Genomic DNA, 13,134 nt, shown 5'->3' with positions numbered 1-13,134 from the left:
TTTTATTCATCTTGGTACTGAAATCTCTGACTTTAGTAAGCTGTTATGGCATCAGCCTGTTATCTAATAAGCTTAGTGTTTTGACATTTGGATAAAATCCATGGATGGTATTGTTGAAAGATGTACTAGTAATCAAATGCAGAGCCTTTACCCAAGCAACTAGAGTGTGCACTTGAGTTTTTCCAAGAGTGGTTTTCTCTTTCAGTGGATTCTGATCAGCTAAGCCAGTGGACAGAACACCCAATGGTCCAGTCAGGTGTTGCACCAGATGTCGCATTGTGCAAAAGTGTTTCACTCAAAGTGATTGACCAAGAATGCAGCCCGTTTACACTGAGTAAAATATTTTCTGTGAGATCTGTGCAAGGTGCCCAAAGGCAACTGTATGCGTCAATACCATCTCTTCCTTTGGCTCAATGAGAAAAAAGAAGAAAAGGTTTAAGTTTCCAATTAGCAATTCAGGGTGAGACAGTGCAAGCATTTCGATTTCTGAATGTTTGCTCGTGCGTTTGTGAGTCGCCAGCACCGTGCTTTCGTCAGCATAGCGAGGCAGGAGCACAAATTGAATCCCGCCTACTCAGTGATGCAAGAGCTGAAACGAATGTAGGAAAAGCAAGATGCTTGCGTGACACCTCCACCACAGGAAATTAACCTGAGCAGGATGAACTGTGCTATGTGCTCTACGTGATTTTTTTTAAAAATCTGCTCAAACTCGAAAAAAATGCCACTGGACAAATTTATTAAAGGCTGACATTTCACTGTTCCTGCAGAGCACATATTTTTCATACTCTACATGTTAGGTAGCAGAATAAGCTCTGCCACAGTGGAAAGTGCAGTATGAGGCTAAGTGACATCCCCAGAAATAAAGCGTGCAAAACAATACAGCCAGCAAACACGCCGACAAAAATATTCGTCACACTATAAACCAGGAAGCCCTTCAAGCAAGACATGCCTGCCCCCTCATTGATGTAGCATGGACAGTTTTTCTTCACAGCACAGGTTCAGGCCACTACTCTTGTAATCATTGGGGACAGGTTGAGGCAAGGGCTTGTAAGCATAGACAGAGGATGTGCGAGACCAGGCAATGCACAAGAGCAATGTACCTGGAAATGGTCTTGACAAGAGTAATAATTGTACATGTAATTACTCGCTCATGAATTGATTCAAAAGCGAAGAGTCACAAATGAATGTACCGTCACTCAGTGGCAGGAATGTTTAAAATGCTTGTGCTGAATTATTTTTGCGCCATATTTTTACAGCATAGCAGATAATCCCAGTAATAAGTGATGCTCATTATCTACAGGGACACCTAGTTGCAAGTTATCAGTATTTGGTGTGTAAATTTATGCTCGTCTTTGTAGTGATGCATTTTGATTATCCTGCTGGACTAATTGCCACAAAGCCGAAGACCCACGGGTGTGGCCCACAAGCAAGGATACGGCCCGATCAGCTTGGAGGACATGGCTGTCTTGGCAGCATTCACCACACTCTCGTGGCCCAGTTCTTCGACTGACGTGGTCAGGTGCTCCTGGATGTACCGGCAAGCCTCTCTGAGGGATTACAAGAATGGCACATCGTGCCATGCGAGATGTTATGATCCAATGTAAAACCCACAACAGCAGGCACCCGGTTGTGCATTGCACACTTTTTCCAGGTAAGAATAGTGTATGGTGTAATAGTTCAGCGGAAATCCGCTAGGTGGAGATAAGTAATTAAAGAGAAACTGAGACGTCCACCCAAATGTAGCAATTCGCTACTATGGAAACCCAACCGGGTTCCTCGAAAGAAAGCCTCGCAGTTGAAGAAAAATTCGTCCTGGTCCGGGACTCGAACCCGGGACCACCGCCTTTCCGTTCGACTTCGCCCTGCCATCTGCTAGCCGCCTGGTTAGCTCAGATGGTAGAGCGGCTGCCCCGGAAAGGCGGTGGTCCCGGGTTCGAGTCCCGGACCAGGACGAATTTTTCTTCAACTGCGAGGCTTTCTTTCGAGGAACCCGGTTGGGTTTCCATAGTAGCGAATTGCTACATTTGGGTGGACGTCTCAGTTTCTCTTTAAGAATAGTGTATGCAAGCTTAAAACACTTCCTTAATGCTAACAAGGGATAACAGGTGGTGCGTGCAGTTATCTCTTGCACCATAAAATACAGCTACTTCCAGGCAATTTCTACGTGGCAAATATTGATAACACTCCATGCACTCTCAAGCAGCTAGTATATTCGTTTCTATTTTAATACTGCAATATACCACTCTAAAAAAGCAACGTTTGACCCATGGAGGAAGGAAACCCCAGGAGAGGCCCTGGCCAGCACGAGCGTATTGGAGAAGGTGTGGCGGAAGTCACGTGCTGTTTTTCGCAAAGGAGCACTGGGATGGGTACCCCAAATGTCAACGTTGCCATGACAACCGCGCTCCTTAAGCTTTGCTGCCCTCAGTCTCTGAAAAGTGCGATAAGATTTTTCCGCCGGTGTCTTTCCCGCAGCACCTCTTGTTCGCGAGAAAAGCGGACTTTGGGGTTTGGTGTGTAAGCTTGAAAGTTGTGTTGTGTGAAAGTTGGGTCTGTGAGTGTGAGTGTCGGCCAGCAACAAATATACCGTATTTATTCGAATCTAGGCCGATAGTTTTTTTCAAATAATCACATACGAAACTCTAGGGCCGGCTTAGATTCGAGGATTTTAAAAAACGCGCCAGTTTTTAACTGAAACTGATAAATATGGTGCATAGTTAGCGCCATCTAGAAAAGTCAGTATCGCAGCCGCTACTAGCCGCGCCAGTAGCCAGCTGAAGTACACGAGCGACGTCGCCTTTTTGACCTGCGTCGTATCGGTAGTATCGGTATGGTGCAGCATCGGCGCGCGGTGTGGCGTTATCGTAATGGCACCAAATAGGCGACGCCACTATAGTGCCGCTTTCTAAACGAATACTGTATTTACTCGAATCTAACGCGCACTTTCAACACGACCCTAAATCTGCGTCGGTATTTCAAAATGGCCGCCTCGCACGCGCGTCGTGCCTAGCTACCGTGGCATGCGGAAGCTTCCTCCGTGTGCTGCAGAACACGTGCTTAGGCAATAGTCTACCGTCTGTCTTCACGTTCTCAGCGTCTGCTCTATCTATCAGCATGAAGTACCGAGTTCATCATGATGCCGCGTTTAAAAGGAAAGTGATCATCTGTGCGGAGACGGACGGAAATCGGGCCGCATCACGGGCGTTCGGAGAATCCGAAACTTGCGAGCGGGACTGGCGCCAACAGGAGAGGATTTTCGCCAGCAAAGCAATGCGGAACGGTTTCAGTGGCCCGAAGCAGGACGTAATCTGCGACGATCCACTCCGGCGATACGATCAGGCTTGGCCCTATCTTGAAAGCAATCTGCGACTGGTAAAGTCCGCCGCGCGCCGTGTTCTCGCCGCGTTGAAGCGAGAGGCATGCTAGCACGAAGGCGCGCTTCGTCTCCAGTGTTTTGACAGTTCGTTTCCGCGGTCAACGACCGAGGTGTGTTCATGTTTGCTTGAGCGCGCGTGACACCGTGCTTGTTAATAGCAGTCTACTAATTTGCTACCGCATTCGATGCATCGCCTTTCGGGCGAAACTGCGACTGTTTTATTCATCGCAACATCAGTGCATCGGGTGGAAATCTATTTTTCCAATTTTTCCTCACGGAAAACGGGCGCGCGTTACAATCGAGGAAGCGTGAGAATCGAGTAAATACGGTAGTTGTGCTAGCCGTAGAGGCATCGTCAAACGTTCAAACCGGGCAGAACTTCGGCATCGGTCTGTCGTTGGAGGGGCCACAGGAGATGTTGCGTGCGCCGCAACGTGCGCTCCTTCCAAAAATGCAGCATCTCTAATGCGCTGGATGGTACTGAATATAGCGCACTGTTTGAAGATGTCAGCAGTAAGGAAGATAGCGACGAGGCTAGCAGCGATGGTGACATAGAATGAGCTCGGCATGTTCAAATTTAATAATGCTGTTTCATTTGCGAATGCTGTTCTCGCTTTTTCGTTCGGCCTACATTCGAGGTAAGTTTTTTTTTTTTTTTTTCGGACTCAAACTTTTGGGGGGTCGGCTTAGAATCGGAGTCGGCCTAGATTCGAGTAAATACGGTACTCAAGCAAACACGGCGCGGGTCTTCTTCGTCTTCTTCAACGTGCAACGGAAAAACACACGAGCGCGTCTGCTTCACTAAACCTGCTACAGAAGTGTCGTAAGATTTGGTTTGACGCGCGTCGGCAGCACACACTTCCGGCCGCTCGTAACAATGCAAGTTCAAAGTTCGCGCCCATCTGCTCTGGCGAGCTGCAGAACCCCTGATTGGAGGCGCAAAGAGAGGTGGCACACCAACATGGCTGCACTTCCGGCTTCAAAAAAGTGACGTCCGGGCCTCTCCTGTTTTGTTTCCTTCCTCCATGGTTTGACCCAAGTTTCCAGCTGCCCTTTTTAAAGCAGACTTCCCCACATAGCTTTACTCACTTGCAAGCCAGACGGTAGCCACTGATGATGGATGTCGGGTGGATTTTACACTTGACGAGCTCATCTGCATTTTTCAGCAACTCGGCAGCAATCAGAACCTGGTGCAGTAATATACCACAAAAATGAAATACCAATGGAAATTGTTATATGCAACTATGAAACACTTGTAAACTGAGCGTGAGTAATGATTACAACCAAGGCCCATACAAATATTTGCCACAACAACCAGCCCCTCGTGGTTGCAGCATAAAACTTTTCCCGCAAGGACAAGGTAGGATGCCGATTAATTAACCAATGGCGACAGCAGAAAGTTACCAACATTCACATTTATTGAATTGTTTCTAAGCACTCACGTCCACCAAATGTCCAACTAATACTCGTGCCACAGGGGCCTAGGAAATAACATAATCTTGCTCATGCCTGAAATTTTAAAGCCTTGTGTGATACCACACAGATAAACCTTATGTCAGTCACTATTTAATGCGCTCGCCAGCAGTGCTGCCAACTCAAAAATAAGAAACCCGCAGCAACAGGAACCTCCAAAACCCGCTAAATTCAATATTTGTACCCAAGACGCCGAGAATTCCTACCCAAGACGAAATTATTTCTTTATTGACTAGAAACTATAGATTCAACTTTAACAAAACACTTCTTTCTTTCCTTACTAGAAACTGCTGATGACTGCAGGCACTTTCATTCACAGAAAGATGTCTGCTTCGTATTTGTCGAGCACTCAACGGGCGATTGTCCACTTGTGCCGCTGGTTCCAGGCAGGCTTTCAGTGCCGCGGCCGACGTACAGCCGACCAAATTTGTAACTAGCGTGCGCGAACAGCGACTTTCTGTGCAACAGCACCTTAAATTAGGAAGAAACTTACAAATGACTATGCTATCTTCACGAGCTTTGTGAGCATTAGTTAACCTCTACCGTTTCGCAAGTTCGTTCCATCGTAACGCACTGGACAGCATAAAAAAATTAACGCATTTACATAAGCTAGCTAAAGATTTGGCCCGCTATAAATCTCCATTGCGCCGATCTTTTGCACTACATCTGCGAACAGTTCGTAGTTTGAGCAGCATTTACTCAGCCTTCGGAGTCCGGCTCGAACAGTTCAGATGGCATTTGTCATCTCTGTTGACATTCTGTTCGTCTGTTTGCATTTGATAATGTTCAGCTGACTCAACACACGTTTGACCACTGCGTTTGACAAGGGAAGCACCAGCATGGATATAGATGGTCCGCTAGAGGGGCGCACTACTGGAAAACGGCCCCTTCAATGTGCTGGGCGTGTTCCGATGTTCAGCACCATGACACCTCAGTGACGTCATATGCGCACAGCGACATTTTTTTGCAGAAAAGAGTATAATTTTACGACTCTTAAGAAATAAAAATGAACCACCAAGAACCGCCGCAAAAAAAGCTAACAAGACTTAAAATACTGCCGAAAATCCCACCTCCCAGTATACAAGCCCACTAAGCAGTGCAAAAATCCGCTAAATTTAGTGGGAGAACTGCTGATTTGGTAACACTGCTCACCAGAACTCATTTGACTAAGAAATGCATACTCTCGACAGCATCGCTTGCACAGTGTACTGTAATTTGAAGCCTTTGAAACAGCTTCTATCACGTAAAGAATAATTTATACATGACTTTCAACTACAATGCTTTTGTCAGGGGTTGTACTTGGCAACTTCTTCAGGTCGACAATGCAATGACTTTGACGTAGCAGGTGCCATTTTGCTTCCGGGATTTGTATTTAACATGCAATGATGGCCAAAGTTGCTGTGGTCGGTTGCAATGTTGTAAAAGACAATAACAACAAACTGAAGCCCCATAGTGGTATGCCTATTTTTGTTTCACTATTCATGAAGGCAGACTAAACTTGTAAACGCCATGGACTCAGGGGCATGGTTTCTGAGCCTGACAACCGGCTGAGAGACGACACCGAACAGGGAGCACCGCCTTTACTGAGCTGCATCCAGGCTTCAAGTACAGTGGCATGCAGCTCCCCAAACTGAGCACCATAATGACAACGGCTGCAAACGGTGCACCCCACAACGCAAATTTCATTTTTATTTAGTGCTCTAAAATTGCTCACTTTGGACGCTGTAATCAGCATCAACGTGTCAAATTTAATTAAATTTACATGCCTGACAGGTCTCCCCAACAAATGACATGAGGGAGCCTTATTTTCCTGTGCAAAGCCCTATGTTTATTTAGCCCCATGAGCTCTTTAGTCATGCCTCCTCTTAATGTACAATGCACTTTCCCAAAACGTTTGATATTAGTAGTATGTCATTCAAGAAGGCTTTCCCCGATGCTTTAGCGGCGGTGTCTGAGACAAGAAGCAAACTGAAGCAGAAGCTTCAATACTGGAAGGGCACATATAATGCGTGAATTTTCAAGGCATTCGTTTTACTATCGAAAAGAACCCTCCTGATGAAGTTTGTGCTTTCAGTACAAGCATGGTGTTGCAGTTGTGTAGGAAAGTCAACCTGCTGTAGCGGTTGATGGACAGAGTCCCTAGGCTCATGGTTCCTTGTGGTTCACAAAATGCAGGGCTCAAAGGGACACTAAAGTCGACATGGACTGTTTAAATACCATTCCAGAAACCTCGCAACACTTGTTTCGTGCAAGTAAATGACTTAGCTTACGAAAAAATTGCAAATGAAGGGTCCGAATATCTTTATGGCAATTCAGCTCTCCCGCCAAGCCAACCGGGGAGTGGTGACGCTGCATATGCCATTACCCCCCCTTTGTTGCTGTCGGTGAGTAAAACGGCGCACGACAGAACGCAGCTTTTTTCCTGTTTTCTCCTTCACATCATGTACTATCGGCCAAAAAAGTTTACAGACCATGGGATCTCAGAAAACACTAAATATCCGAGCAGCCTTTAAAAGTAAGCAATAAAATCGTACATCACAATGTTGTTCGCATATACCAGTAGAGGCAGGAATTGGGAATACCAGGCTGCGTTTTGAGGCTACGGAGATATTCATCTTTTTTCCAGATCCCTTGGTCCATAAACTTTTTATGTCGATAGTACATGGGTGTACATGTTCGTGAGAAATCAAAAATTAAAAATCAGGAAGCCTCTAACAGAGATGATAAGTGATGCCTCGTCCACTGAGGCACGGATGCAATTTTTTTTTATTTTCTCCCCTACGATAATCCTTTGCAAGTGAACAGTCAAGGCTTTCGTGTTTTCGTATCTAGCAGTGAAAATCTTGTGTGCATTACTATCGAGGGCAGCTTAGAATAGACTAAATAGGATACCTCTATCCTCTTATTTCACCAAAAAGCAGGCCTAAGTGCCATCCTTGCTAAATAAATGTTTTGTCATCATCAATATGACTCCTTCGTGGCATTTCCTGTTATGTATGAAACCGAGCACAGAATGAAATAGTTTGTGACCTTCCTTGGCCGGCAGAAAGAACACTATCTCTGACTTCCTGTCCCAACTCCAGTGAGGCTCCATGCAAGAGAAGAGCCACGTGCTAAGTGGCTCAAGAGTGGGCATCTCCTAATCCACCTCAATGCAGCTGAGCAAATGTAATGGCATCAGCTGAAGGCATTGTGCAGCTGTACTACAGTAGTATGCCTAGCACTTAGCCCGCAGTTCTTACCAACCAGGTTCTCACATTTTTCGAGAAACATGCACTTAATAAGCATAGAACCAGCAGAATATGGCACTGGGCACCTGGGTCTTACTTTTCGAAAGCAAAGGAAGCACGTATTATATAAAATTTTCTTTACTGTCCCTTTCCTTTTGTCCTAGTGCAGTAACTAATAATACCTGCCCATTTTATGACCATTTCTTTTTCCTTTGTGCCCATAAATCGGGAGCCTACCATAGAAAAGAACAGGAGAATACACAGCCAATAGTGCTGTTTTAAACAATAAGTTGTGCCAAAGGGAAACGTAAAATAAAAGCCATACCACAGATGTGGTCCCATCACCAACTTCTTGGTCCTGCAAGTCTGCAAGCTCAACCAGAACTTTGGCTGCAGGATGCTCAACCTCCAGCAGCTTCAGTATAGTTGCTCCATCATTGGTGATGGTCACGTCCTGAAAGACGACAGCTTAGAGTTATGTGATGAGCTGCATCATCACATGCCCTAAGGCTGAAGCTAAATTCATTTATAGAGCAGTTCCAGTCCAGAAACCTCACATCCCATTAACATTTTCAATACAAGCAGGATATTAAGCGAACACATTCGTGTCAAGAAATGTCAGCAGTTGCTACTAGAAAACGCCTCACCCCTATGTCATCGACGAGCATCTTGTCAAGGCCTAGAGGCCCCAAAGAGCTCTTCACAATGTTGGCAATGGAGCAAGCCGCCATCACTGTAAGAAAAGAAAATTAAAAGTAATGCATAAGACTATCGACGCAGCACATTTGTTGACTGCAGAATTTAATAGATATCGATTTAGTTGTTAAAGGGGCCTCGAAACACTTTTTATCCACGTAGAAGAATGCATTTAGAAGTTAAAATATACAATTTCAGAGATACCTTGCAGCATAAAGTACTTCAATGCATTTAATAGATGCAGAGTTATTGGCAATTAAAGATCGCCTATGATCCCCCTCGTGGTGCCCCCGCTCCTTATGTGCCTTGCACCGCGAAGGCTACGGCGGAGCAGGAAGTGGCCACAACGCTACACCTTCTGAACGTCACCAGTGCGCACAGTTCAAATTTGATTTTGGACGTTCACGGAGGCGCCATTTTTTCAAATTTTGGCATCTACAACGCACCAAACTTGGAGGCTATCCCTGAATTTACGGCAGAGTTCTTGGACACGTCGTCTTTATGTTTGCTTGTAACGAGTTTCGACCATGATGGCAACACACCTTGAAGGTATGTAACTGGGGAAGCAGACGTTGCAGTCGGATTTTTGCGCTCGGGCAGGCTCACCATGCGCCTGGAGCCACGTCTTCCACAGAGCCACAGAGACCACAGAGCAGGCGGTTGCCTCATCGTGAGTTGCCTCATACTGCGGCCTCCCTCGCGACGGCCGCAGTATCTACGTAGCATAGCAGGTGTAGCTACATGCAGCTGTAGTGCGTTTGCTATGTGAACTACAGGGCTGGAGTGCACATTCGCATTCATGTGCTCCAGTCTGGTCATGCTACATGGTGCAGACTGGCTCTATCGTGCACCAGCTTGACCCAAAAATAGCAGCCACATTCAAACGACACATTTAGAAGCGCTGTCAATAACTTAATACGAAGCAATTTCTGTAAATGCATCTAGCCAAAAGTGAGTGCGTGCTGGCAAGTGTATGTGTGGTCTGACCTTAAGTTTTAAGTGGTTCGGGGCTAGTTGAGTGTTCAAAATTTATAGAAATTAGCGAGAGCCAATGGCTATGACATCAATAAGCAGTGTGGCCCAAGTTTAGTTTCTACCGCAACTGAGTGTGAGCAGACGATGGGCTTCTTCCAGAAGTATGTCATTCTTACTGCAATTCGAAATGACAATTTTCGCTCACTTCAACCTGTTCAGTAAAGTGCGTCAATAAATATGCACAATAACAGCAGGAAGAAGTGCACTGATCCAAACAACATTTTTTATTGAAGTCAGTTATCAGTGTATCGCAGTGCTCTGCGAAAATCTGCGCGTCAAGGAGCTGCTGTTGGCAGCCCTGAAAGGGTGAGAAGGCCTCTGTTGAAAACGGGGTGTTTTGAGAAAGAGGTGACTTCATGCTCTGCTTCCAAGCCCCAGGCGCCGCACACTAGTGAGAAATTTAGCAGAAAGACTCTCAGCAGCATATGCTATCTGCAGAATGTGGTTTTTTCACCAAGCCCGAGGGGTGGTTCAGGACCTCTTTAAAGGGTTGCCAAGAGAAACACTGAATTGGTTTAGAGTGATAACATATACTTTAAATACTCTACTTTCATTAATTAGCCTGTAACGGGTTGATCATTGAAAGAGAAAATGAAGGCCAAACTTCTATTTCTTGAATTTTGCACTGATTACCACAGCGCCGGTGCGTCAGTGACGTCACGGATTTAAAAATATATGCGCGCATATGGGCCATTGTGGCTTAGTAAACGTTCCCGAAAGTTGTTTTCGGCTCTTTTAGAACACAATATAGTCCATCTTTATCGATAGCAAGTTTACTAGGCCCGAGTAGATGCCGTCAAAATCCATGACGTCATGGCGAGCTGACGCGAGAACTTCACGGTGGCGTTGCACTCGTCTGTAGTTCTTGCCTCTTTTCTGGCTTACCAAGCCTCCTCTAACGATAACAGTGACTTTACTTTTCATCGATACAACTCCTGTTTTCGGTTTAGAGAGAGCCGTCCACACTTGTCTATGGTCGGTGACAAACCAATGGAGAAGCAAACACACCACTGTAGAAAGTTTGCATAGATGAAGCCAATTACGTTCGCTCATTTCCGCGGTGTCATAGGTTGGAGGCATCCCTTAAGAATTAGATTTTGAAGCATGGAGAGAAGGTTTACAGTGATAACAGTGCAGCTTTGAGGTCATATCTTGAACTGATTTCCGAGGTTGTTGAGCCCCAAGTCGGTGTGCTGCAACATAAAGAAATCTTTTTGGCGTTTTACATGCCAAAACCAGTTCTGATTATGAGGCACGCCGTAGTGGAGGGCTCCGGATTAGTTTTGACCACCTGGGGTTCATTAACGTGCACTACAACGCAAGCACACTGGTGTTCTTGCATTTCGCCTCCATCTAAATGAAATCGATGCCTATGCGTTACCGTCTGGTCTGAGAAAACGCTGGCGAAAAGCTAAATCTGCGTGAACGTGTAGGCTACACACTGTTCGGGCCGGTAAGTTGAACCTAGTAGCTGTTGTGTTCATTGCTCGAGCACTTTAGGCAGAAGAATGGACGTCCGCACGCAGGATTTTTCATATACATGCACTACTAGTGTACATGGCAAGGTCTTAAGACGTGCTTGAGGCGTACGAGACTTGTGAGCCCTGCCGCTCCTCCCACAACATTCTTAAACTTGTCGACAGAAAGGCGTGGCGTTCCACCTGTTCTGCAACTCCTTAATCGCAGACTAGTAAAGGATCGAACATATCTACATCGCCCAAATATATGCATCGCAAAAGAACGTTACAGATTTTGCGCTGGTATGCGAAAACCCCTAATTACATGACGCGTGGGTGCGGGTTGGGCAGTGGTGCTGCCATATATGGAAGTTCGCAAATATGACACAGTGGAAGGAATGTTTCAACACGTTTAGCGAGGCAAACAAAAGGCAACGCACGTCGATCGGCACAGAATGGAGTCATTTTTGAACAGCTGCAACACCTACTATACACAAAATTAGCGTTTTTTCACACAATTGTTCGACCGCACACGTGATGGCTAGTATACAAGCACGAGTTTGACGACCGGCACACGAATACGAGGAACATACCATTCTGAGTTCGCACCGAGGCGCCAGAGGATCGTTTCCCTGATACTGAAAGTCCTGTGCCAACAGACATTATTGACTATTGTTGCTGTTAGGAATAATCCTAACTACCGGTAAACCACACTACAAAGACGGCTCACGCCAGTGCACTCGATGTAAGGCCTGGTCTTTTCTCGAGTGTTCCACACAAAATTAGTGGTGCTAGAGGGCAATGGTAGTTGGTTGTAAAATAATTTCAACAAAAACTGTTACAAGTATTTATTTTAATGTTTTTTATAAACAATTGTTTTTTTGCATTAAATCTGATGATGTATGAGGACCACGGTTTAAGACCAATGAAGGAGACTGATAGCTCATCGTAGCGTAGTCGCTGTAGTAGCCTGCCCTGTAGTAGACGCGAGTAAATCCTATGTGGCGCGCGTGGCGCGGTGCGGTGTGATGTAATGGAAGGTGCTTGGCGCGTTAAATGCATGCTCATACACTCTAGCACTCTAGTCCTCACGTAACGTTATGAAGTTGCTCTTTATTCTATGACGTTATATTGAGAGAGATGTGGCAAAGTTACGACATGTTCTGTCATTCTACAACTTGTGATTAATCGAGGCTTTTTTCGTTGTAGGGGCATGACTCACGAGTGGCGACCGCTCATTACGCGAAGCTGCCTATTTGAACTCGGGCATGAAAACCCGTTCTCCCATCTTCGTATAGCGTCGTCGGAGTTTTTGGAAGAAATAAACGAGCGCGGCGTTTGTCCGAAATGTCACAAGTCGCGCATGTACTTTTGCTACACGTGCCTTACTGCAGTCGACAGCATTCGCGACAGAATTCCATACTTAAAGGTAAAAGAAAGAAAAAAGCTTGGTGTATTTCTGTCCCTATCATGCATGCCAATGTAAAAACAGGTAAACTGAGAAACTTCGATGAAGGTGTTATGTTTGGTAGCTACAAAGTATTTAAGTTCACCAACATGGTGCAACGGTGAATAGTACAGAGCATTACATGAAGCTAGATGTGAGAGCGACGTGTTTTGAGAATGGGCTACTACTGGCTAGGCGTTAGTACTCACCAACAAATGCAGTGCTTTATCCTTCATATTGGGCATTAAAGCCAAATGTGAACGCTTCATTCCCTTTGCATCTGTCACAACAATGTTTTGTAAATTGTGTAATGCACATATTTTTTAAAACGTCACAGAAGTGATGTCTGTTGGTGCCGTATTACATGCATCTTTCTGTTTTCTGTATCATTCGAGTATGAATGAGGGAACTAAGGTCAGC

General features: G+C 45.5%; 2 protein-coding genes across 4 annotated transcripts in view; one reads left to right on the top strand and one right to left on the bottom strand.

Moving 5' to 3' along the window:
• LOC119460555 (T-complex protein 1 subunit alpha-like) overlaps positions 1-12,027 on the bottom strand; it is a 47,436-nt gene extending 35,409 nt beyond the window's left edge. Inside the window, exons 1-5 of the mRNA XM_037721488.2 lie at positions 11,861-12,027; positions 8,727-8,812; positions 8,405-8,533; positions 4,466-4,563; positions 1,437-1,547 (exon numbers count right to left, since the gene is read on the bottom strand). Coding sequence (XP_037577416.1) covers positions 1,437-1,547; positions 4,466-4,563; positions 8,405-8,533; positions 8,727-8,812; positions 11,861-11,930 — 494 coding nt within the window. The 5' untranslated portion in view covers positions 11,931-12,027. The remainder of the gene's footprint in view (positions 1-1,436; positions 1,548-4,465; positions 4,564-8,404; positions 8,534-8,726; positions 8,813-11,860) is intronic.
• A 268-nt stretch (positions 12,028-12,295) lies between these two features.
• LOC119460554 (tRNA-uridine aminocarboxypropyltransferase 1) overlaps positions 12,296-13,134 on the top strand; it is a 36,043-nt gene continuing 35,204 nt past the window's right edge. Inside the window, exon 1 of one of the 3 annotated variants that reach the window (XM_049655155.1) lies at positions 12,296-12,696. In XM_049655155.1, the coding sequence (XP_049511112.1) occupies positions 12,481-12,696 (216 nt within the window). In that variant the 5' untranslated portion in view covers positions 12,296-12,480. Of the gene's footprint in view, positions 12,697-12,752; positions 13,129-13,134 lie in introns of those variants that run through there. The other 2 variants (XM_037721487.2, XM_049655156.1) reach the window with 2 other exon arrangements.

This window comes from Dermacentor silvarum, chromosome 8 (assembly GCF_013339745.2).
Source record: "Dermacentor silvarum isolate Dsil-2018 chromosome 8, BIME_Dsil_1.4, whole genome shotgun sequence".
NCBI classification, from domain to species: Eukaryota; Metazoa; Arthropoda; class Arachnida; order Ixodida; family Ixodidae; genus Dermacentor; species Dermacentor silvarum.
This window is presented reverse-complemented; position numbering and strand designations above follow the sequence as displayed.